The 24,775-nt window shown below is 39.5% G+C and overlaps 1 protein-coding gene across 1 annotated transcript in view; it reads right to left on the bottom strand.

The window, feature by feature from the left end:
* LOC139116934 (fibropellin-1-like) overlaps positions 1 to 20,057 on the bottom strand; it is a 62,350-nt gene extending 42,293 nt beyond the window's left edge. Inside the window, exons 1-4 of the mRNA XM_070679669.1 lie at positions 19,355 to 20,057; positions 3,118 to 3,309; positions 2,767 to 2,940; positions 1,713 to 1,886 (exon numbers count right to left, since the gene is read on the bottom strand). Of these exons, the coding sequence (XP_070535770.1) occupies positions 1,713 to 1,886; positions 2,767 to 2,940; positions 3,118 to 3,309; positions 19,355 to 19,430 (616 nt within the window). The 5' untranslated portion in view covers positions 19,431 to 20,057. The remainder of the gene's footprint in view (positions 1 to 1,712; positions 1,887 to 2,766; positions 2,941 to 3,117; positions 3,310 to 19,354) is intronic.
* Positions 20,058 to 24,775: the final 4,718 nt, after the last annotated feature.

Genomic DNA, 24,775 nt, shown 5'->3' with positions numbered 1-24,775 from the left:
ATGGACAGTGAAATTGATCCAAATGTTATCACACTTGTGTAATTGGTTTGTAAAGTTGTTCCAAAACTTGCTGCAGTATCAGAACTTGTAATTAACTTGAGGCAAAGAACAGACGGATGATAGTGTTGTTTCACAGCAGGCTTCAGCTGTAATTGCTGAAGTAAAGCAATAAAACCTGTCGGCCGGTAGGAACTGATTAGTGTCTATGTGTGGGATAAATGTTTCCTACAAGTGTACACACACTTGTATTTCAGTAGTGGCCATGGCCGAGTATATGTTCAAAGTCGAGTTCTCGTACTATTCCCAAACACAGATAGTGCCCGTCTTCATTTCTGAGGATGACTTACACAGCATGTCTTACGCTGATGACTTGCCAATGCCGGTCACCGCTGATATCTGTCGAAATGACTTTCCATCCACGTACATTTCGAGAACTTTCTCACGTACTGCTTCTGGCGTATGTACACCTCTTTTCCCGTGGATCATGATTTCTTTTGCACAAAGAACTTCGTACAGTGCGAAGACAACAAGAGTCTAATGACAACTAGACACTGACTTGGCTGTGACACTCAGGGCGGCGGTAAGGAATGTAATATGATTCTGCATATGTGAAGTGCACCGCAAAGTGTACTCCCATGGTGTGTGTTTATTAGGGGTCCATAAAAGCTCTCTGATTTTCACCGCAATTATAACAAGTCAGTGCAACTTCTAAGGCAAGTTTTGAAACAACTTCACAAACCAATTACACAAGTGTGATAACATTTAGATCAATTTCACTGTCCATTCTTATCTTCACACAACAGTAAGATTACGCAAGCAAAAGTAAAGTTTTAGGATATACAGGACATTTAATGCCAGAAATGCCTAAAACAATGAAAAGATGAGATTTGCCCCCCCCCCCCCCCCCACACAAGAGAAAAGCTTCTTAAGGTAGCGAGAAATAACATTCATTACAACTCTTATTTCTTTGTAGAAAACTGCTGGAATCTGCACACAAACTTTACCGAAGTAATGCCTAATTTGTTGTCAGTATCTGTAAACACCATGCGAGATACCGAGGCAGTGGCCTTGCCGATATCGGCAGTGAAATTCCTACTGCCTCCTGTGGGATTCAGACAACACTGAACATTGCTTCCAACAAGTGCATTCACCTATGTAATGGAATAATGAACGCAGTCGCTGATTATTAACGATAAAGTAAACTGACAGTGGGGTAGTGTTCGCGGCACATCTTGACGCATTTTCGGGAAAAACAAAGGTCGATGAAAGTCGACGTATTGATTCCGAGGAACCATGCTCGAGAGCGATATGGCATAAGAACGAGAGACGACAAAAAGGGCAATACTGAAGTAAACTGACAGTGCATTTCGTGCCGAGGGCCCAATAATTTTGAAATTTCGCTTCACTACAATTGATCTATTAGTTGTTCTGCATTCAGGACAAAATGTACAAGACATCGAATATGTTAACGCTGAAAGGATACAGGCAAATTTGAAACAAATAACGCGCACAGAGGGTAAAACCTTCAAGCAATCTGCCAATAAAATAGCAAACACCATCCATCTTTTGGTTGAGAATTCGTTTTGGAATATATTTATCATTTCTGCCTAAATGTAGAAGACATCGAACATCGTAATGAAGACATCGTAATGTTTTAAAAATTTTAGGATATTAGTAGCGAAGAGGAAAATTATAAGAAGTTTTCATCTCACCGGTGCATTCTGGTATTGGATCACTCCAAGTCCCGTTATCACAGTATACGGTGACGGCACCAACTAGCCGGTATCCTGCGTTACAACTGAATTCAATCACTCCGTTGTGATACAACGACGTATTCGTAGCGTTCTTCATGCCGTTGCCAGGGCTACCGGGGTCATCACAGCCACCTGATAAATCATCAACAAAGGAAGTGAACCATTCAACAACAAACAAGTGTGAAAGTTACAGTCAACCCAATCACCCCCCCCCCCCAAAAAAAAAAAAAAAATCTGCAACAGATCGGATCGCTCAGAACAAAATGCAAATATTTACAACATAAATCATAAAAAGACAGATCAGTTGAACACATGAGTTACGCTAGGCCATAACATAGTATTGGTCAGTATGTCAAACTTTGTATTCCCTTTCAATTGTTAGGTACTGAGTTTTTAAGGACTATTTTTATTATCAAGATAAAGCTACTGAAAACTTTACCACAACACTTGGGTCACAATCACCAGCCACTTTAGACCGACAGTTACCGTCATCACCACCGTGACAACCAGCAGAAGTAGCAGTATAGCAACAACAACAACAAAAACAACAACAGCAACAACAACAGCAACAATCGCAATCTGTGACCGTTTGGTGACATGCCAGACTTTAGGGTAACCTTAGATATTCTGATGCTATACAATGATATTTCTTGTCCCGTATACTAACTCAACCAAAGGCCTTGCAAAATGCGTGTTGTTTGCTCGGTATTCAATATTATACATGATCTTGAACTTGGCTTGCTCTACGCAAGTCCAATCAAAGTCCTATATATATATATATATAAGATATTTCTAAATCCCCAACCTGTCAATTCTCCGCCTGCCTCAAGAGGTGTTTTCAATGCGGCCTAATGCTACTGTTAGCATGCGTGTTTGCAGTGTATGTATGTATATACACATGCTTGCATGGTTGTATGCGTACGTACGTGCATACATACATACACTCGCACACAACTCAACGGGTTATGAATCGCGACGTCCCTTTTAACTGTTCTAAAGAAATAATACTTACTTAGGCATGTCGGTATAACATTATCCCAATTGCCATCATCGCAAGTCAATGTGTCAGCCCCAACAAGGGTATCGGTGTCGCCGTTGCAGGCAAAATCGACTGATGTATATGGGTAAAAGGTGGGATCACCTTCTTTTCGTCCATTTATCGGGTCACCTGGATCATCACATTTTTCTGATAAACGAAAGTTTTATACGGGATATTGAAAAAGCAAAACTGAAATGTGTGTATCGATGTTATTTATTCTATAATTCAATTTGTTATGTCTCTGAAAGCCGATGTCGGCAAACACATGTATCCTTGTTCTTCTTGTTCATAATCAAGATCTACAAACAAAATGAAAGCACTTACTTAAGCAATTCGGTATAGTAGGAGTATGCCACGTGTTACTGCTTATACAAGTTGTATTTGGTGGTCCAATAGGTACGTCATCTGTGTTATTACAAGTAAATGTAACGGTAGTATTAACAGGGTATAATGCCATATCCGGGTCGAACACGGGAGGCCTTCCAAGAGCAACAAGTCTCGTTGGTTTTGGACATTCTGAAAAGAACAAGTAAAATTCTTCTGTGATCTTAGGACCTATCATAGACACTAATGACTAGTGTTTCAATATTTACTAAGTCTCCTAGGTGGTAGACAGTCTGAAAAAAATTAAAATACTTTAGATACTCAAAAGGACCTATTATTTACAGCAAAAGGGAAAACATTTTACGATTTACCCCGTACCTAGCAAAATTAGACTTTGACACCAGATCTAACAAAGGTGGAAAATCACATTAAGGTAGTATGCGCCTCCAAAGTGAAAGGCTAATACTTTTGCTCAAACTTTCCTCACGAAACTTTCAACCACTCTCTCTCAAAATAAAAGTAAAAAATTAGGGGTCACCGTGCAAATTTTAGTACCAGAGACACAAATTACCTTATATTTACCGATATTTTAAGTTCAAAATGGCCGCCATTTCTGTGTCATCTCTATCATGATGAGGGGAAATAAAATTCCGGATTTTCACAATACTAAGCAGTTGAAAACTCTTCATACTATATTCCTGATTTTCAAACTAAACCGGTGAAAATTATACTCCATAAGCTTGAAAATGACCCCCTCAAGTGGCTGGCCAAAAGAATATTGTAAAAGCTCGAGAGTCCAAATGTCCGTCCCCGGGGAGCATTCTACCTTAAACATAGACAATAGAGATCTCTACTGTCTATGGTTTAATATAATAAAGACAGTGTTTTAACGGTGATTTGTTTCCCTGAGAGTAAAAGCTCAGCCATCCACCCCTGAGATACAATTACACACACTGACAGATCTCGAACAGTAGGGGAGCCAACCGGCCGAGTGTAAGAAATTGCACCCGGGGACTTGTTTTGCTCATGAATATGCTTTTCTAACGTATTTCTAACAATGTTAAAATTTTGAGGTGAAGTAAACGTATGCTGACTCGAAAATAGTTCACCTCCCACCGACAGGAACCTTCTCGCTCGTGCTCTTTCTCCCCGCTAATGGCTCCCAAATGCTCTCTCCAAACTGCAAAGGTTTTTCACAGTTCTATCTTCAGTTTGCCACATGGCTATGCTGTCATCTCTGATACTCACGAAACCGTACTTACTGTTGGCCCACTGGTATTTTAATGAGTTGCCCCACTTAGGAAATCTTAAAATAAAAGTGGTATTTTCTTGCTTGCTAATGAACAAAAATACTGCCCACCCGTTGCCCGTCCGCTGATAAAAACTCCAACAATAATTAATAAATCTAATGGCCCGGTAGTTTTACCTTACCGGACTTAAGTATGATGAGTGACAAAAATAACGTATGCTTAGGGAGCCGTCATTATTTACGGCCTGGGGGTCGTCGGAAACTCCGAAGTTTCGACTAACCCCCACCCCTCCTTCCAACCATGATGAATTTGATTAACCCCCTAATTCAGAAATTTTGACTGACCCCCCTTAGAAAAGCTGAAATACCAATACATTTTTAAAATTTACAAAATACATGTACAGCAATAGTAAAGACCTTTCAAATACTGATGTACCCTGCTAGATTATCATCAGTTATCTCATGACGGTTGAAAAAGGTGAAACCAACAAAATGAAATTCAAAGTGACAACAAAATACAGATATAAAAGCTCACTTTATAACCAGTATCCAACCATATAGTATTGTTTAATTTGAATGGGTATCATGACAGGGTTTTCACTGGGATGTCTGACTGGCAAGATTTTGAAAGTATAGGGGAGAACATGTGGAGGCTTAGGGGGGAAAATGTCAGAGGGGACTGTCCCCTATCTTGCATGGGAAATTTTGAGAAATTGATGTATGCAATGGCGCAATCTGATAGGTGTTTCAAGCTTTTTCGCGCAAAAAATTGAGTAACCTCCCCCTTCTTCCTCTCCACAGTTTGAGCAACCCCCTGAAGTTTTCAGTTTTTTGAGTGACCCCCTCACATTCCTCCGAACCCCAGGCCGTAAATAATGACGGTTCCCTTAACTCATCCGTTTTACTTCGTCAAAAGAGAAACGTGAATGAGCGACCTGAGTTAAAATTTGTTCGGCGATAGCTAGGTTCTAGGATATGACGTACGACAAATTTTGAATGTACAATGCACTATGATGTATAATTTTACATATTACATGCCTCGTATATCGAACGTCGCGCGCTCCATAGGATTCAATGGTAACTCGCCGATGACGTCGCGGGCCGCATAGTCATCACTGGACTGAAAGTGACCGGAACTACATTCAACTTGAAAACTTTTGGATGTAAAAGTCTTGAAATTCATGTTTTGCACAGAAAATCTGGTTTTTGGAAAATTTCGATTAAAAATATTGATAAACCGCATAACAGTAGTTTAAATATATCAATGCGCCATTCAATGATGAAAATCGTCCTATATTTAACCGTTTTTCGTCTAAAATGAAATGAAGCATTTGATTATAATTTGCCAATAAACGTAAATATTTTTTATGCAAACTGAGTAAGAGAGGCATGTAATAAAAACATTGTAGCCCAAACAAGGGCCTATGTACCCTCGGGGCAGGAGACCATTTGCCCGACGTAAGGAGGGCAAATGTTCACCGACCCTCGGGCACGTAGTCCCATGTTTTGGCTATAATATATAATACGCATCGCAACACTTCAGCGGCCTGGTCGTTTCACTATGCACCTAAACGTGACTCTATTGTCTCTCTCTATACTTCTGCTCGGAAGTGGCATCATGAATGGGGGCGCGCTCTCTCGGTCATTACGCCAGCAAACACCGAGTGAAAGTTTTTCGGTCATGTCCAAGGGGGGCCTTTTGAAGTTGGCCATGCCATAACTCTGCTCGGGAGTGACGTCATTTTCATCGGATGTGGTTTCGAAGTAACTTGGCAGACAGATGTCTGATAACAGTGTATAACGACCTATCATTATATATGCATGACGATTCCGGTCATAAAAAATCCTAGGTCCATTTTTATGCAAAAGTTGTGCTCTCAACCTGTCTGCTATCACAGTAAAGTGGGCGACGCCTTGTAAAACTAACCACTGATTGGTAGGATACTATCGCCTCACTGGTTCGCACGGTATAGCCCGACACAAACTTTATCCAAGTTTATCATCTACTAAGCCGTGTCTTTTTACTGTGCGTGTGGAACCATAAGCGATGGAGTAATATACTGGACGAAAATTTCTCCGACTGCACTCATAAACAATAGGTGATGTACCTATGAGGAAAGAGACAGTCATACGCATGCGTCGATCAAGTTCGCTTTTACATGTAAAAGTGATCATAATAATGATGCTGTGACAATATAACACAGTATATCCCTAGGGGGTGTGAGTATATGGCAACATCGCATTTCAAGTAGTTGATGGTTCAGTGCGCTCCCTCCAATTTTGTGTTTTCAGATGAAATTTCTGTTCTCGAAAAGAAAAAAAATGGAAGCTCGATTGGTTTCACTGGTATGACATTAGGTTAAGAGACAGGCCAGCTTAATATTCAATGCTGCTTGGGTACAACACATGATGGATAGACCACTTGTGGTCACCACTGTGAATACGAAACTATAATTATCTTTTCAATGTTGTAGGGTACGTATTGACAAGCATTTTTCCACTTAATAAGCATTCACTACTTTAGGAGAGAAGCCATTTTACTGCCGATATGCTTGAGTATTCTTTCCAAAAGGACCTTTCTTCGAAAAGCCATAATGATCAGTGTTTTCAGTCAGTAGCACGCATGTCATTCATCCGAGGTCTGATAATCTTTGACCTGTGACAGGGTGTGGCCACTACATTCCTGCCGGGTACGATTGCGTACCGTCCTTTCAAAGCTCTTGTGATTAATCGGTGCTCACTGTGTGAACGGCCCTCTGAATAGGCCCTCCAAGTCCCCCTTGTGCAGCACAAACACGTAAAGTAGGTATGCAGGGCTAAAATTGTACAAACCGACAAAAATGTTCCTGCGCATTTTCTGAAAGCCCACTGGGAATTCCTGTGAACAGACAGGTCTACGCAACATACGTCGTTTGTGCTTGGACGCGCGATATATAGGGATGTTATGGACTAAAGGAAGAACGCGCCACGGGGACAGTTTTTCGGACATTCCATTTTAAAAACACTTTTCTTGGATTCAGCTTGTGAGGATTCATCTGTAAGCCCGAGAATTTAATGAAGATTTCAATGTCCATTTTTGTGAAAATCAAACCTTTTGTCAGCTGCATAGAGAAAATGTAGCAGCAGCAAGTTTAAAAGAATAAAATATTGGTAAATTGCGGGTTATTTGTTTCTTCAATCGCATGATTTCCATGGTGACAAGATAAACTGAATAGGCCCTCTGTAAATTTTCTCTGGTACAGCACAAAAATTTCAACACGATGTCGATAACATGAGTGCACAGACCAACACAAACGTTTTTGCTTATTTTCTGAAAACCACTATAATTCTCGCTTATAAAGAAGAATGATTTTCCTGTTTCCTCCAGGAATGTTTGAGCAGAAAGTTTTCAACTTTCCTTTCTCGAGGCGTGTATTATCTTTAGCGAGCTTTTGTACTCGAGTATGAAACTTTTTTTTCTCAACGCTGGGGATAGGTTCGTGAAATGGCTGTAAGTTTTAACTTTATGATGTTGTATAGATCATTCTGATAAAATGAAAGTTTGCCCGTAGAAATTTGAACATAAGCAGCTCGTTTTTGAAAGTGTTGCATCGAGAGTTTTGATAAGCAGTCAGTGACACATCCAATGGCAACGCGGAAATTAGACTTTGCGTGTTTGCTCGCTAGTTAGTGTTTTGGTATTTATCATTAGGTGTGTCCGGAGATAAGTTTGAGTCCAGTGTAGTTGAAAGGCTGCCATTGATGTCACCCCTGATTGTAGCTTGGCAACAAGAAAATGTCAGAAAGTGAACGTTGCTCTTGTAAAACTCAAAGCAGCTTTCCTCTTTTTTCGCTAACGCGCTTGTTCGATAGCACTAAACGTGTTTCCTCCGAGAAGGCCAGTGTTGCAACGGCCTTCTGGCATGTGCGAAAATGCTCAGAGTGAACTTTTTGTGATTGATTTACATACACGACGGCAAGTTTCATGGTATCTGTGTGCGTGACACGTACCCCCCCCTCCCCCGGAGCGGAGGTCGACGCCCGCAACGCATAGTTGAAATGTAGCCACCTCTTTACAAGCAACACAATTGAAATGAAGACACACCTTGGGGATATAGTTGACAGATAAATGGGGTCGGTGTATTCGTATTCCCAGGGTATACCCTAGCGCCCCCCCCCCCCATGATTCCCAATGGCGTGACGATACTTTGGAATAAATGACCAGAATATGCGAAAGAGCGGGTTTGCTTTTAAAAACACGAGCCGCGCTCCTGAGAACGCCCGAATGACAAACAAAAATCTAAGTGTGGACATGTAACAGCACCAACAAAGAAAGTCCCGGGTTTTTCAATCATACGCGCTGTGGAAGAGAATGTAAATACCTGCTCATCTTACGTTTCGTGTTACACTGTACTATTTTCAATTTAATTTAATATCCTACATTACTGTTATTCAAATGTTTCATTTAACACTCATCAAATCGGACAGGCCCTACACGCACATGTGTCTCACTTCAAAATAACGATCGATTCTACCAGCATGTGCATTCAAGGTCAACGTCGGTCAGTCTAGAAGCGATTTATTTGGAGGTCTATATTCTTGTAAATCGGGTAGAGAAATTGTTTTCTGAACTGTTGAAGGAATGCTTGTTTACAGAGGGTTAATTTCAGCTGTCGCACGTCTTCCGAATATCAATTGCCAATAAAGAAGATTTAATATGCAGCATATCCATCGCCAAAACGCGTGAAACTTTATAGTTATTTTGTGTGTGAGAGTGTTTGTGTGTTTATGTGTACCACTTCTTTCAAAGATGTCACTCTTCTCTAGGAAACGGTTATTGGTGGACATCATGAACACGATGACGTCATTACAAACAGCAAAATGTCTCATATCACATCAAATCATATCTCATCAGTATCAAAACATAGCATATTATCAGCGTATTATAATCAAACTGCACATCAAATCTCAATTAATGCGATTTACAGGCATTGTGAATTGTAAGAATATTAGTATTTTGTCATTTTGTTTTATTCGGGTCGGAGTCAAGTGTGTTCATTATTCAGTAGTACTTGAGGTTTGACTCCACGCCACCTTTCATGATGCGCGCCAGGGCTTTGTAGTTACGTTTAACTCAAATTGTCACGTGATAAGCGAGTGCGGGAATAACATTCGTTTACTATCGTTTCTTAAAACCAAACTATTATTGTTGATAAACTTCATATAGATGACAAGTACAACATGAAGGCATTGTAAGAAATTATATAATCGCATCTTATGGTCCGCACTGCTTGGTTAGGTGGGCGTTGCATTGGAGGGTCTCTGCCCGGAGAAACATCTCTGGTTAGCGAAGTTGATATAATTGATAAATTGTAGTACCTCACGACCTGAATCATTTGCAGGCTTCAGAGTCGATTATATAGTCTATATCGGATTGAACCTGCTCCTACATGTACACTAACAATCATGATGTGTACGTATGTACTGAGGACGCAAGCTGGTATGTTAGACAAAGCGACCTTTACGAGTCGAGGTTGGCCCCGAGGGATCCGGACATAGACAGAAGGGCAGAGAAAATTATATTTATGTTATGATGACTTTTCAATCGTCGATGACATTTAAAGTGACATTTAAGGCCGATAAAAGGGAATTCTTTCAACAGGATGAACACTCTTTTAATTGAATGTACCTGACCTGTTTAAGACGTCACATATAACAATCATTCGTGCATTCATAGGTCACCAATGTTCATTTTCATCCAGCACTCGCGCGCCTGTCGCAAAGTCACGTGATAATTTTAAGGCATTGTGAACCCTACCAGCGCCGTATGATGTCATTGGAAGTTTCTCGGCAATAAGAGCGTTAATTTACTTTTATTGAACTAAAAATAGACAAAAAACAATGCTTAGATCAAACATGAGTTTTGTCATGTTTCTAAAATATATTTGTAAAATATTATTCTGCAGTTGAAACGTCATTTTATCATGAGTCCTGGCACGGTGCCAAACGCCGATCGTTGAGCCTTTTGAATTTGTGTAAGTCGCTCTCGTTTGGTCGTTTTAACATCAAAATTACTTTTTTGCAATATTGATACTCTTTACAATTGAGGTTTTTCAAGCTTTAATGAAAGTGAAGTACTTTCAGAAGAACATTTATCATTGATGAGAAGACTGCTTATCGAAGCAGGATGTGTTTACTTTTGTAGATAGCACTCATCATGGTTCACAAACTGTTTGGAGGTCCGCAAAATGTACTACGAAGACTAATTGGGATAATTTTACATGAATATTATAACCTAGCTCATTACATGAAAGTTAAGTTTGACCTATCGCCTTGAACATTTTGTGTTCTTGATATGGTCAGGCTGACCCTCAAAACTTCAAGGCAAAGCACTGAGTAAACGTCCTCACCCTGTCTTTAAGTTAGCTAAACCATTGTCCCGCTCTAATCGTGACACTCGTGAGAAATTTGTTGACGTTGCATTTTTTTATTTTTTTCTGCTCGACGATATTCATTCATTTGAATCGGTTTTCTAAAGTTTTATCGGATCTGTGCACCATGTGGTATAAGTAGAGGAGGCTGAATAAAAACGTTGACAGTACGTCACTCAAATTTACCATGGAGACAAATCTCAATAAAAGTACGAAACTAAAGGGATAAAACACTGTTTTCACAATACCTTTCATCTGATTAAGCTATATTTGGGAACTCGAATTTAAAACAAAGCGGATTGAAGTAGTACGTATGGTGTCAACATTTGAGAACACGGGTATGGTTCTGACGGTGTCGGCATTTACTTAACAACTTGAACTCAAAGCGGTATGAAGGAAGCTCCCATGAGTACATTATGTGGTAAACGTCCATATTTGGCGTATCTCACCATCATATCCCTCAAATGCATTGCTCCATTTCCTTCAGGAAAAAGTTAAAAATCACACGCCTGTCTGGATGAAACTGGCCGTAGTGTACAACCGACGTTTGGCTCATGGTATCTTTTGAACATTCCGAAGTGTTTCGTGTCAATAATCTAAATGTACCTGTACAAACGAAACACACTGGGGACTTGACTTGTTGCAGCTGCCATTGTTAGTGTCTATTTGCGTTTTTTTTAATTCACGAAATTGAGAGTTTCCACCGTGAAACTGGTAATTTATTTATAGTGAGACATTTTTACTTTCATTATCGCTTCCGTTGTGTATTCTCCGATTTTCAATTTTCATAATATCGCAGGAGGAGTCTTAAAAGGCATACATTGATGCTCATCAAAAGGTATGTTCAGTGACACAACATTTAATCAACCAAGCGAAAATTGTGTTTAATAATGAAGTATACGTATGATGTGCGACAAACTACCGATGAGGAAAAACTCCGTTGTTTTTATTTTAATAATCTATGTATAATCGTTGCTTTCAAAGTATTTTAAAGAGGGATTATATCCTAAATTTTCAACACTTTGCGCTGAAATGTGTGCTTTTTAAAAATGATTTATAAATTTCTTCCTCTTAAGAAAAACGCTGCACACTTTGAGCTATAGAAAGTCGTTAACAAGGATGATTTGTGCGCTGAAAAAGTGGACCATGCAACGCCTGTTCTGTTCTTATCCCCTTTGAAAAATTCTTTCAGAACGAGTTTTATATACTCTTATTTCTTGCACTAGGTGATAGTAACTTTTCAACGACTGCAATATGATAAGCTGGTGCTTTTCGATAACAGGGCATGTGCGCAATCGTTAGAATAATAATGCATACACTCGATTTGCTTCCTAAATATCAGACTGCTTTTCAAATTGTTTAGTGAAACGTTTAAACGTGTAAGGAATAAGGCGCTTTAAATAAAATTTGTTTGCCGTCCGCGTGCTGATAGGTTTTCAGAGAAAATTAAGAAGAAAACACATTGTTAACACTATTACAAATAAGATATTATTTTTCCTCAAGAAACCAAATAAAAATTGAGCTTATGTTAATACACTTGTGTTTTTGTCTGTGTTTTTTCCCCTGGCTGACTGGTAGTACGGCGCGCCAAATGTTTCAAAAATATTTATCGTCATAGAGTAAAAATAAACTGTCAAATTTTCTTTCTAAAAAAAGTCTTAAACGTATATGGATAATAAAGAAAAAAATTCTTTCGTCCATATCATTGCATTTTATTAATGTACCTTTTCACAAAAATAACATTCATTTGAAAACATGTGTCATTAAATATTAAAATGTGTCTGTACAGATAAAGATGACGTGCAACCGTCTTTCTCGATTGAAATAAAAATTCGATGGAATTACGGAAGAAAATAAACGAGAAAAGTATTATTGCAAAAAGGGGAGAATGTTGAGTAATACTTAATTGTAAAATATTATTTAAACCGCAATGAGAAGATAAACTGTTTGCAAAAATTTAAAAATACCACAATCCCATACTTATTGACGTACACATACACGTGTATTTGATATAAAGGTGCAATGAATGCTGATTATAAGGGAAAAAAAAAAAAAAATCAAGTACGCACACAAAAAATATTGAAATGATTAAAAACAAAACCACAAATAGTACTTACACTACTACCAAAAAACAAGGGAACCACCATCAGGTCTGACTAAAAAAAGAAAGAAAATCACAACTGAAAAGTCGACCGAGATCGCGCTGGCGTTGAAGCTGAAAAGAAACCAAAACGAGGTCAGCTTGAAAAAAAAAAACGAAAACGAGGTTACAAAAAAAAAAAAAAAAACAAAAAAAACCGAAAACGAGGTTACAAAAAAAAAAAAAAAAAAAAAAAAAAAAAGTAGAAAAAAAGAGGCCCGTTCGAGAAAAGAATTTAGAGTGGGACACCCCGCAGAAAAAGCCCAACATGTAAATTGAATAATTCTCAATCTGATTGTTAGAGTTTAGTGCCAGAGGGTTTTGGACCATCACACTCGGATGTTGGACAAGATATTTGGGTATTTCAGCAATAACTCTCAGCTTCTGGTCTTCAATATCATCTCATGGACGTCCAAGTTACCGACACGTCCCATTCTATATTAAACAGTTACAAGTGGACAAAACATTCGTGGTGGTTCGTCGGCTGCCAGCGGTCGCCTCGCTCATGGCGTGCCTCAATGTACCCCTTTGAGATGGTAAGCTAGCGGCCGGCGGTCCCGTCGCTAGTACAGTACACGCAGGCAACCAGCGATCCCCTCGCTGTAAAGTGTAGGGCCGCCTCTCCCAAACCATAGACAGTCTGTGCCCAAACCATGGAGTCCTACCCCAACAAAACGATGGCTGCTGCTAGCCCACGGTTACATCTGGTTCGATACATAGCGACCGCCGTGTGGGTATGCATAGTAAAATTGCATACCACGCAGCGCAGCGGCCGCTATGTATCGAACCACACACGTATCCCTTGGGTTTAGCCTCTAAACGGAGTGTGGCAAAGGCAAAATAGTCAGGCTAAAACACTCCGTTTAAATTCGAGGCAACGTTTTCACTTGTACATTTAAAACGCGAACGCGCCCGTCTTGACAAACACTGATCAAGCAGCCGCTATTTCTCTGTAGCTCTGGGAGGCAGGGCTGTGAGTTACCGGCGTTATACGGCCTGGCCGTATAACGCACGCCGGTAACTCACAGCCCTGCCACCCGCGCTGTGTATATAGGCTACTGCACAAATATCGTAGCTCCATATATTGGACTGTGTGGATATAAAGCTTTCTGCAATGGGGATCGACATGTCTTGTATGTGCCGGTCTAGCTGGGTAGCCCTGCGAGTATAGTGAGAGTGTCTGGCGTTGCGAAGGCCGGACACTCTCGCCATACTCGTAAGCTTGTAGGGGCAGTTGCGTCGCTCATCTTGTCGAACACGGAAAACGATGGACGTTCTCTCAACACGCGGCAGATTTCTTCAAAACTATTCAATTTATCATGATTTGGGTGATCTTTGAGGATAGACGAAGAATTACCAAACAACGAGGTGGTTTATTATTATGGTATTGGAACCCGATGTATCGAACCACACGTATAGACTGTGTAGAAATCAAACGGCGATGACAGTGCGGCTCGGTGGAAGGCCTGCAGTGGGCTCCCTGCCATACCGCGCTTAAGGCATAGATAAGCTTATGTTCGCAGTGTTGCTATGAAAGGTCATGGGTTTGTACGTCTCGCTCGTGATCTGACCTGTGGACTGCCTAAAATTGGCTCAGTTAACTTGACTCTCTGGAACTATTCACTGTTAACCTGGACGTTCTTTAGGTGATATTGCCCACTTCACTTCATCAAGTACGGTTTCAAGTAGCTATGCGTGGCAGGGCCCAGCCAAACAGAGCTAGGTTTTAAGATGTCAAAGTTATCACTGAAATGCTCATTTAATATTTCGTCAAACATTGGAGTATGTGGTGATCGGATTCCCAGCTGTTGGGGATTCATCGATCGAAGGAAACGTGAACCATGAGTTTTTTGAATAAATTAATTGTAATTTCGCGCGTTTTGTTTTTTTTTCTGTGGCGAGTGCTCGTTTTTTTTCTTTCTTTTTTTTTTTTTTTTTTTTTTGGCTGTGGCGAGTGCTCATTTGTTTTCTTTTTCCACAGGCCCACGCGTTTTTTTGTATTTCCTGTGTTCATGGCATTTTTTATTTTTTTATTTTTATCTTATTTTATTTTATTTTATTTTATTTTTTGTAGATGATGTCCACTTTTGTATAGAGCCATCACTGCCGAATTTTTTCTCTGATTTTCTCTCTTTACTGTCAAAGCGGCTGGTGGTTCATATTATATTTTTGATTATCTATAATACGTTTATTATGAGACGTAGCGCTTTTTAATTTTCTTAAGTACATAAATAATTTTATGTATGCATGACTCTTTTTTTGTCTGATTCTTTTATAATGATTTTCTGTATGTGGTTCACATTTTCATTTTTTGTAATATTTTTTCCGTGTGGTAGTAGTGGTTTTTAGTGATTTTCTTGTGAATTTGTGGACGTTACCACTGTATAACATATTTTACTCTTTTTTTGTAAAATCAGCACTCATTGCACCTTTTACGCGAACTATTATACGTGTATGTATGTCGATAAGTATGGATGTATGTTTTTTTCAAATCATTGAAAATTGTTTACGCTTTAAAGATTTTTTCTCAAGTTAAAATGAAGTATTAAATGACATTTCTGTCTTTTGTTTTGTAATTATACTTTTCTTACTTATTTTCTTGCTAATGACACCGAATTTTTATTTCAATCGAGAAAGACAGTTTATTTTTGCACTGAATCGATAAATATTTTTGAAACATTTGGCGCGCCGTACTGGTAGGTTTATCGAAAATTTAAGGGTGGCAAACAAAGAATTTTCTTTGAACGGCCTAACAATGAAAATTTAAGATCACACAACGTTGACGCGTAAGCTGGAAATTGTCATCAAAAGAAGTTGCCATGGGGATACCTAAGCAGTTACTCTTAGATTTCCTTTGTACACTCTCATTGCATCACCACATATAATCATCGCTTCCCCTCTGTATGCCCGTCGTAAAAGTAATTTGGTTTTTTTTCAGACTGTTTTGAATCCGTTGTTTAATGAAAAAACAAAAGGAAATGTGAAAAATATTGATGCGAAAGCGAGCGCGAGAGTGTTGCAGTTTAAGGTATGTTTGTGATTTTACTTCTTCATTTAGACGAACTAGTCGAATATTAGAAAAAAACGATCGATTACTACCTAAAGGGATCATTAGGTTTCAATGAGGAATCGCAAGGGTTAATGGAATTTCAAGCAGCGGTGAGTGGCAACTGCGAAAGAATTACTGAACAGTCTCAGAGTGCACAAACATAGTGATTTACCTCATCTTCGTCAAACAAAGATGACTGAGCGGCTATGACCAGAGGCAGCCAATCAGATTATTTTGGTGTTTTGATCAGAGGGATTTACATACAAATGTGTTTTTAACTTACATTGAACAAAACTGAAATTATCTGGAAAATAATAAGTCTTTGTAACTGCCCTCCTGCTGTATTTTGTAAAAAAAAAACACCCCCTTTTCCCAACTGCCCTCGCTTCTTCCCTTGATACATGATTTGGCTCTCCCTACCGAAAACCCCGCCCGACAACAACCAGACCATACTACACGCTTGCCTGCGTGATTTTACACAGGTTGTAAGCGGAGCAAAATAATGACTGCAGATGCCGAATCACCTGTTGCCGTAAAGTAGACCCTTGTAGAGAGTGCGTGCATGTCGAGGTCTGTTGAGACTGGAAATGTATTGTGAGATTGATAAGAATTTTTCAAGAGCCTGATTTCTCCGTCTTGAAAAATCTAGTCATCTGTTTATGATTACTGCGATGGGATTGTAGGCGGCCGCCCTAAGATAACTGAAATTTCAAAAATAAATAAACAAACAACACTCTGGTTGCCGTGGTTAGGAGTATCTTGTTAGTAGTCATGTTGGTCGGGTATTTATAAGTGACGTTGCTAAGGTGTTTTGTCATCGCTTCTTGTAGATCTTTAAGAAACTTCTAGGGTCAAGCTATGAGGTCATGGCCCTGAAAGGGCTCACAAGAAGAAAGTCAGCTCTGAACATAGCAGTGTATGTCTTTCAAAGAAATTGGATTCGCACAGGTAGTCACATTGTTAGAGCCAAGCGTCAGTTCTACAGCTGTGCGTGCTGTATTCGACTCACGTTCTACTGACGCAACGTTTCAACAGAGTATGTATTCACAACCGGACATTCATGGGAATTGTACCCGCCTGTCCCTGAAGCTATTTGAAAAGTGAACGGTACGGTGACCCGACTGTCCGTGTGAGCTGACTGCAAGACACGGTTGTTTTAATGCCTTCAGACGACTAAATATGGCACTTATCTCCCGACAGCAAATCGCCGTCTTGAATTAGCTGACAAATTACTTTGCTTTTAGTGTCGACTGGAAATGTCATGTCCCCTTTTGTGTTAGCTTACAGCAATAACTGTCCGTCCATTGCGTATATTGAGACACCATGCAGTCAACTCATATATAGTATTAGCTCTTGACTATGTTCACCTTTGAGGGAATAACGTCAATAAAGTTATTATTATATAAGCCCGTCACGGACCTTGTTGTAGCGAATGCAGCCACGTCAAACGCATGATTTATCCCAGAAACCAGTAACGTATCCTGAACATTAAAACTACGGCATACAAAAGATTGTTCTTCCCGAGCAGGATGTGTTGTTCTGTTGTTCAGGATGTGTTGTTCAGGATGGTCCTACTTAAATTTGTAAATCTCAAATGTCCCATGGACCTGGTAATGTATTACCTTGAATGAAAATGATTATTGGACCAGTTTAAAGGTATACAGTCACCTGTAATCTAAATATGCCCATATATGGTCAAAGGGGCGTTCCTTGGTATTCAAAATGCCCATGCGAGGGCGCTGATTTTAAAAAGCGGCCACCCGCTTAAAATCTGTGATTGGTTAGATTTTCTCTTTCCATGGTAACTGTGGCAAAATTAGAACAGGTGACAGTGTACCTTTAATGTCATATCGTTTGAATTTACTGTTTAGAAGCTGTTGCAGACCTTTGGCAACAAACGTTGCGTGACCGAAGTTATCTGTATTTTCAGAACATTTTTTACGCTAAGAGTTTCTGAGTATGGCTTTAGTGTGTGATTTGCACAATCATTTGTAGACAGCTGGGCGGTTCTTTGTCTACGCAATTGCATTAAACAGATTGGCAGTATCCCGGTCAATCAGCCGATATGTACATGGAACGTTTCGAATACTGACTCGAAATGTTTGTCTGATTATACCGTTGAAACATGCTTCGCAGCACCACATATTGCAAGAATCTAATAGGATTCATTCATAAATGTTAACTACCGGTTATGAGATATCACCGGTAAATTTCCAGATTTGTTACCTCGCAAAGGATCGTCCGGAAACATTTCTGGTAGCTGTAAATGACATTTCTGTTAAGAGGGGTTGCTATTGTTGTTGCGCGGTATCACGGCTCGGTACTTTCGGTGCCTGACGATCGTGAAAATGGCGCCATATTTCTGAGATCATTCAATTATGTGTAGACTGAAGTAGTAAGAGAAACGGCTTCTGTTTTACAAGGTAGACTGTGGGTCAACCACTGACGGCTGAATTTTTTAAACATTTTCAGTCGTTCAATTTTGACGAAAATGGGGTTGACTATGCGGAGAAAAAACAGTGTGCAAACGATATAAAACACTGTTAATGCAGCTGTATGTCTATCGGAATGGCATACCCACACACACACGCTATGACTGGAACAAACAAAACAAGAATAGCAGTTGCGAACCAAATAAAACAAAACATGAGACTGGACAGAATGAGTGTGTCATAACTTTGGCTTATTATGGCATAATACGTTGGTCCCTGGACATATCATGGGGGACACGACTTCTCTAAGTCTGTCCTACATTATGTACTAGCTTGCGGTTGCTGGCATTTTCTTTTAGTTTGTTTCACAGTGCTGTCAAAGTCATGGAGAGGTTGGTTTGTTCGACAGACAATCGTTCTGTCCCGAAGGACGGGTGAAAAAATAACCATGGCTTTGAACTTTTGAGATTGTAAAACGTTTTCGTGTTTTCAATCATCACATCACTGACCCTAAACACTTTCAGGTGACAGAGCTTAAATGATGACAATACTGTCGTATTTTTGGATGAAAAATTCTCATCTGAGGTTGTCGCACATATATTTCCTGGTACACATGAATACAAGATGTACAAAGCACCGTACACTGTAGTACTGGCCATACCTCGCTTTCTTTATGTATTGGGCGTGGCCTTTAAAAAAACGTCGAAAAATAACCCATTAAATCGAATTACCAGGCGTAATCGTCATTTTCTATTCACGGCTCTCGATCGATTCATCAAACAATGCTTTCGTGCTGGTCCGCAGAGCGATGCAGAAGGCATCGTGTGGTTTTGACAGTGATTAAGAAGATCAGGAAATTAGAAGCCCTGGTCTTTAAAGAGTAACGCTCGTGGGCACACAAATACCTGCATGACCCGAAGCTAGGGGGGACTTTTAGCTCTTTGCATGCAAACTCACCTTGACAATGAAAACTGCCAAGGACGGCGAGACAGTAGCACAGGATTGCGCAGATTTTTATCCGTGTCAGCTCCATGTGTCAGTCAGTCTTCCATACCAAAAACCACACAACGCTTGCCCTACCTGAGCGGGTCCTTTCTGTCCAAAATCCTTTTCCTTATTCGTATCGGGGTAGTGCGCAAGACATTTGGCCCCCTGACGGGTCAGTGGCTCTGGTTTGCTCAGCAGTGAGTTGAGGTTGGGCCGCCTGTAGCTGGTTCTCGTATTGTCACCCTCTCCGTAAAATTGTCCACTTGTTCAGAACAGTGCAGAGGGACAAAATCTGCGTCAATTTATGCACTTTTTACACATACCTTAAAACGGCCACGAATTTGTTCGAAAAAATGGCGCACAATATTTCACAACACGAACAATATATACATGTGTGTCATATGGTGAAGTGCGCCCATACAAAGGCGAAAGCAGTGACCTCATGTCACCCACTGCACAACAAGCTGTTGTTATTGTAACTCCGTAAAACTGCAATGGCGCAGCGAGTTGCCATGGCGATGCATTCGGTCGATCGTGTGGCATTAAATGGAGACCAAATTGGATGTTAATGCCAACAGAAAATTGATTGAGTAAACAGTGTCCCAAAGAGCGAGTTGCAAGCCTACGTTTATCGTTTGTAAGTGTTCCGTCGGTTTGCAGACTGTATACTAGATTCGAACGGGTGTGCCGCCATACAGCCGGCAGCTTGAATTTCACTTGTATAGGTCTGGTTATATTCGCATGATACCGAACAGTTCACCTAAACACTTTCACTCCCAAACATGTCAGAGCTGAAGTGTACTTCAGTGATATAATGGTATACGCATCGTTCTCTTTGTAGTTCTCAAATTGCCTTTTCCCTGTTTGACGTACCATCGACCTGTTTTCAAAAAAAGACGCGAACAATCAGGCAGAAACGTGTGCAAACACGATTAGATTACGGACGACCGTGATCCACGAATGGCGGATAGTAAATCAAATGTTATGCTGAATTTACATCGATATTTTACATCCCTCTAAACTGGAAATTACTACCCAACAAACGAACATAGCGAGTGAAATTAAATTTGACGCCATGTTTCCAGTTATTTTTAGATTCGCTATTGCCATGCAAGTATGAACCCAGTGACACCTTTACAAGCTGCCCAACAACGCCCTCTGATTCGGAGATTTTTGAATGGAAAATTCCGGGCAATACACGTTGCACGGCGACTCGCAATTAGACTTCAAATTCAAAGATTCGCCCTCAACGGTTGGGCAATGAAGCCTGACAGCCTTCAGACAGATAAAATGAACAGCCACACTTTCAGAAAATCAATAGGAAGACATACCTGATGAAACATATGTTGTATTTCAAGCGATGGGAGGGATGATGTTTTTAAGGTAGAACGCGCCTCGGGGACACAAATTTGGACTCTCAAACTTTTACAATTCTTTTCTGATATACCACTTGTAAGGGTTCATTTTAAAGTTCTTGGTGAAAGAAAACTTTTCATAGGCTTAGTTTTTTCGAAATTCGAAAATTTTATTTTTTTTCTCCATAGAGTTAACACAGCGATGGCGGCCATTTTGAATTTTGAATATCGGTAAATCTTGGGTTATTTGTTTCCCTAGTACCAAAATTTGCACTGTGGCCCTCGATTTTTATTCTTGATTTTGGAAGAGAATGGTTGAAAGTTTCATTAAGGAAAGTTTGAGCAAAAGTTTAAGTCTTTCACTTTCGAGGCGCGAACTACCTTAAGGTAGATGACTGTAATGGTATAAACTTTCAGCGCTTAGCTATTTCTGTACATTCTAACTTTTCCTGGTTTCCAGATTTTCAAGAAGTGACATAACAGAATCGGTAAGGAAGAACAGCGATACTAGCGTTGTCCTTTGGTTGTTTAAATACAATATTCACTTAATTTCATGAGGTTCACTATAGGTGTGTTATTTTAGTTTTAGCGAGAGTAACATTAATTGGCCTGTTCTTATGATTTTTCGCGCAAAAAAAAATATTTTCTTTTTCTACTCCTGTCTACAATGTTCAGCCTAAAAGTGGGTCAAGTTTTCTAGAGCAGACACAAAGAGTTTCTACCTTTTTTTGCCAAAATATTTTGAGAAGGCTTTTATTTACATTTTTCATTTAATTTACAGATTTTTTTAGAAAGCTTTGTCAGTTTGTATGCTCCAATCGTAATAGCTGAAACTCACGTGACAGCACTTTGCAGATTAAAGGGACAAAGTCGGCCATTTTTCATGAATTTTGTTTGATGCAAGATACTACTTATATTGTTTGACATGTTGAAAGACAGTGAATGAATGGGTGACCATGCATATATTCGACCCCGGCTTTAGACAAATTAACTGAAACCATGGTGAAAATGAATTAATGGTCATGACCATTAATTCGTTTTCGCAATGGTTGCATGTATCGTGTCTAAAACTGAGGTCGAATATATGCATGGTCACCCATTCATTCAGTATCTTTCAACATGTCAAACAATAAAGTAGTATCTTGTATCAAATAAAATTCATGAAAAATGGCCGACTTTGTCCCTTTAAAGCATTCCATCCCTACCCTGTCAACATGGTTGTGAATATTGTCAGGCTGAGACCAGTGTTTGCCTACCCAAATGGCCCAAGGCCCTTATACAGGATAATGTAGAGGCCCTTGTCACGGGGTCTGCACGTTCGGTCAGATTTCAGACCTTTGTTCAAAGACCTATATGTATGTATGTATGTATGTATGTATGTATGTATGTATGTATGTATGTATGTATGTATGTATGTATGCATGCATGCATGCATGCATGCATGTACTGTGTGTGTATGTATGTACGTATGTATGTATGTATGTATGTATGTATGTATGTATGTATGTATTTATCTATGTATTTATCTATGTTATGTATCTTAGTATGTAATCGTATCATCATGAGGTATTTTTTGTCAGGAATTACTTTCGTTTCATAATTACTTTAAATCAATACTCATAGCTGGTCGGTGGATTTGGATTGAATCGGCCGTACGGGAGTTAGTGAGTTTGTCCACATCAGAATTTCCCTTGCACATTGCACTTTAACACGAAGATATATTTACTTGAATAATGTCATGTAGTTCACCTTGTTTACTCACTGCATTGGTCATGTGAAGGGCCTGGAAAAAAGACTTGACAAAACGCTGCAATGCCATGCGCATATCGTTGGAAGAAAACCAGCTATTCGGCCGGGTGTGCAAAACCTTCATTATCAGTATACGCGGATCTATTCAGCAACGTTAGTTGCCTACTGGACTCATTTCGGACGGGCTGGACCTTAAACCAAAAGCCCTTGGCTTGTTTACAGTAAGATAACTTGAATGCTTCATTTAACACTTAAAAATGCGCCTCTTGTTAAGATATAGTTGGACACTCAAACTTTTTCGGTCCTCTTGTGGGAGTTCATTATAAAGCTCTTGGTGTAAGAAATCTTTTGGCCGGCTTAGTTTTTCAAAATTCGAAAATTGTATTTTTCCCCATAGAGTTATCACAGGGATGGCGGCCATTTTAAATTTTAAATATCGACATGTCAGCGTTCGTTTAGCAGCCGAAGCTTAGAGAGGTCATATTATGCTTTGAGCCTCGGTGAAACTCGTTTTATAGTTTGTCGAAGCTCACTATAGATATCACTCGAATTCATGGTCAAAATATCGTGTATTTGAACTTCTTGTACGATTGTTAGACAATGCTAGAGAAGTATCTTCATGGAATGTTTAGTTTAGATTTCGCTATCTTTTTAATATTTGGGGGCCAAGTCCGTGGTTTTCTAGACACTCAATCAAAGAGAACTTTTCAAGGATTACACCGTATCGTTGCGGCTCCTGCACGTAACAGCAAGATTAATCCAGTAACACTTGCTGATGAAAAGTGCCAAACGGTGCATCATGTCAAATTGTGAACGGTTACAAAGCCATTAACTTAGAAAACCGGCCAGAGATTTTGTTCTTTGTTGCTGGGTATCGAATGTGAATTTCCTGAAAGCTATCACGCAGCTGAACTGAGCAGACTTTTTTGCGATCGTAAGACACCTTCGATGACGTAGTACACATATTTGCTTTTGACTTGAGAATATGGCGAACAATATATCAGTATTGCACTGCTATGGTGCCTCGGTCTACGGAAAGAGACAGTTGCCATGGTAATCTCTAACTCTCAGAGAAAGAATGTTTTTGTTTTGATTTATTGTCAGGTGAAATTAAGATTTATCTTTCCAATGAAAAACATTGAAATTAAATCATTCAATCGTAATTCCCTTGCCACAGCTGTAGGACCTTTGACCCTCAACTCTGCAACAAGCCGTTCGAGTTCGTGCAGGTTGCCCGGACAATGGTACACTCTGGTCAGACTTCATATAATATTTTACGACCGATCTACCTACAAGTAAAACGTATTTCTTGCTGTGCTGTACGTGAAGACCTTTTCTGCCATGAAAATGAACTTCTTGTTGATATGTAATCAGGTGATAATCCAACATTTTGGATAGTAGTCTGCCAAGAAGTTGCAGATACATGTAGTGTAGGCATGTTACTGTCTAAACATGCAGATAAACCTCTCCAGCAGAGACGCAGCATGTTCTAATCCAGCCTTGTCATACTGCTCACAGTAAAATAAATTACCCATAATTCTCTTTGATTTGTATCCTTGAAGGTTACTTTTCTTATAATTTTTTCAGTTCTGTATGTAAGCAATAATGTTCAGCATCAGAATAATTGATAAATAATATCAAGTAAAAGTACGTTTGGAAATTTCAGTGAAAGTTTCCAAATAACCATTAAACAACCATGGAAGTCACGTTCTGTAGGGACTACAAATGCCATACTTTTTAGGCAGCAAGTTATGACGAACTGAAGGGGTCATTCTCTGAGAAAACTTAGAATGCAAATTTCTTCTGTCATTTCCATTGAAAAAAATCAATATCCTTTTGTTTCAAAAATCAGGTGCAACTAGTCTCCCTACTTTCCATTACGTTATTCTGTATGGCTGAAGAAACAATTAGTGGAAAATTTTACAAAAATGCTATCTCCTCTCTCAATCTTGCATAATTTTCCAAATCATTTAAAATGAGAATTGAGAAGAACGGTGTCCTTAAAAGTACATTTTCAGAATTTTTACAACTAGTCTATGAATTTGTCTACACATGGGAGACCTGGTAGACTTCTCTGGGGAATCTGAGGATACAAATCATAATGAATTCTGGGAAATTTACTGCTCATCCAAAATCTCTATCGTAATTCGTTAATTTAAGGTCATGTGTCATGCATCTCTTTGGCCCTTTTAACCCGTTAACAGTTTCTTAAACTGTAAACTGGTTAACAGTTCAGACGACTGCTTACGCCGTTTAAGCATGCGCACACTCTTGAAGAGGCAAACAC

Source organism: Ptychodera flava, chromosome 18 (assembly GCF_041260155.1).
Source record: "Ptychodera flava strain L36383 chromosome 18, AS_Pfla_20210202, whole genome shotgun sequence".
In the NCBI taxonomy this organism is placed as follows: domain Eukaryota; kingdom Metazoa; phylum Hemichordata; class Enteropneusta; family Ptychoderidae; genus Ptychodera; species Ptychodera flava.
The sequence above is the reverse complement of the archived record's forward strand: the minus strand, read 5'-3'. Positions and strand labels throughout refer to the sequence as shown.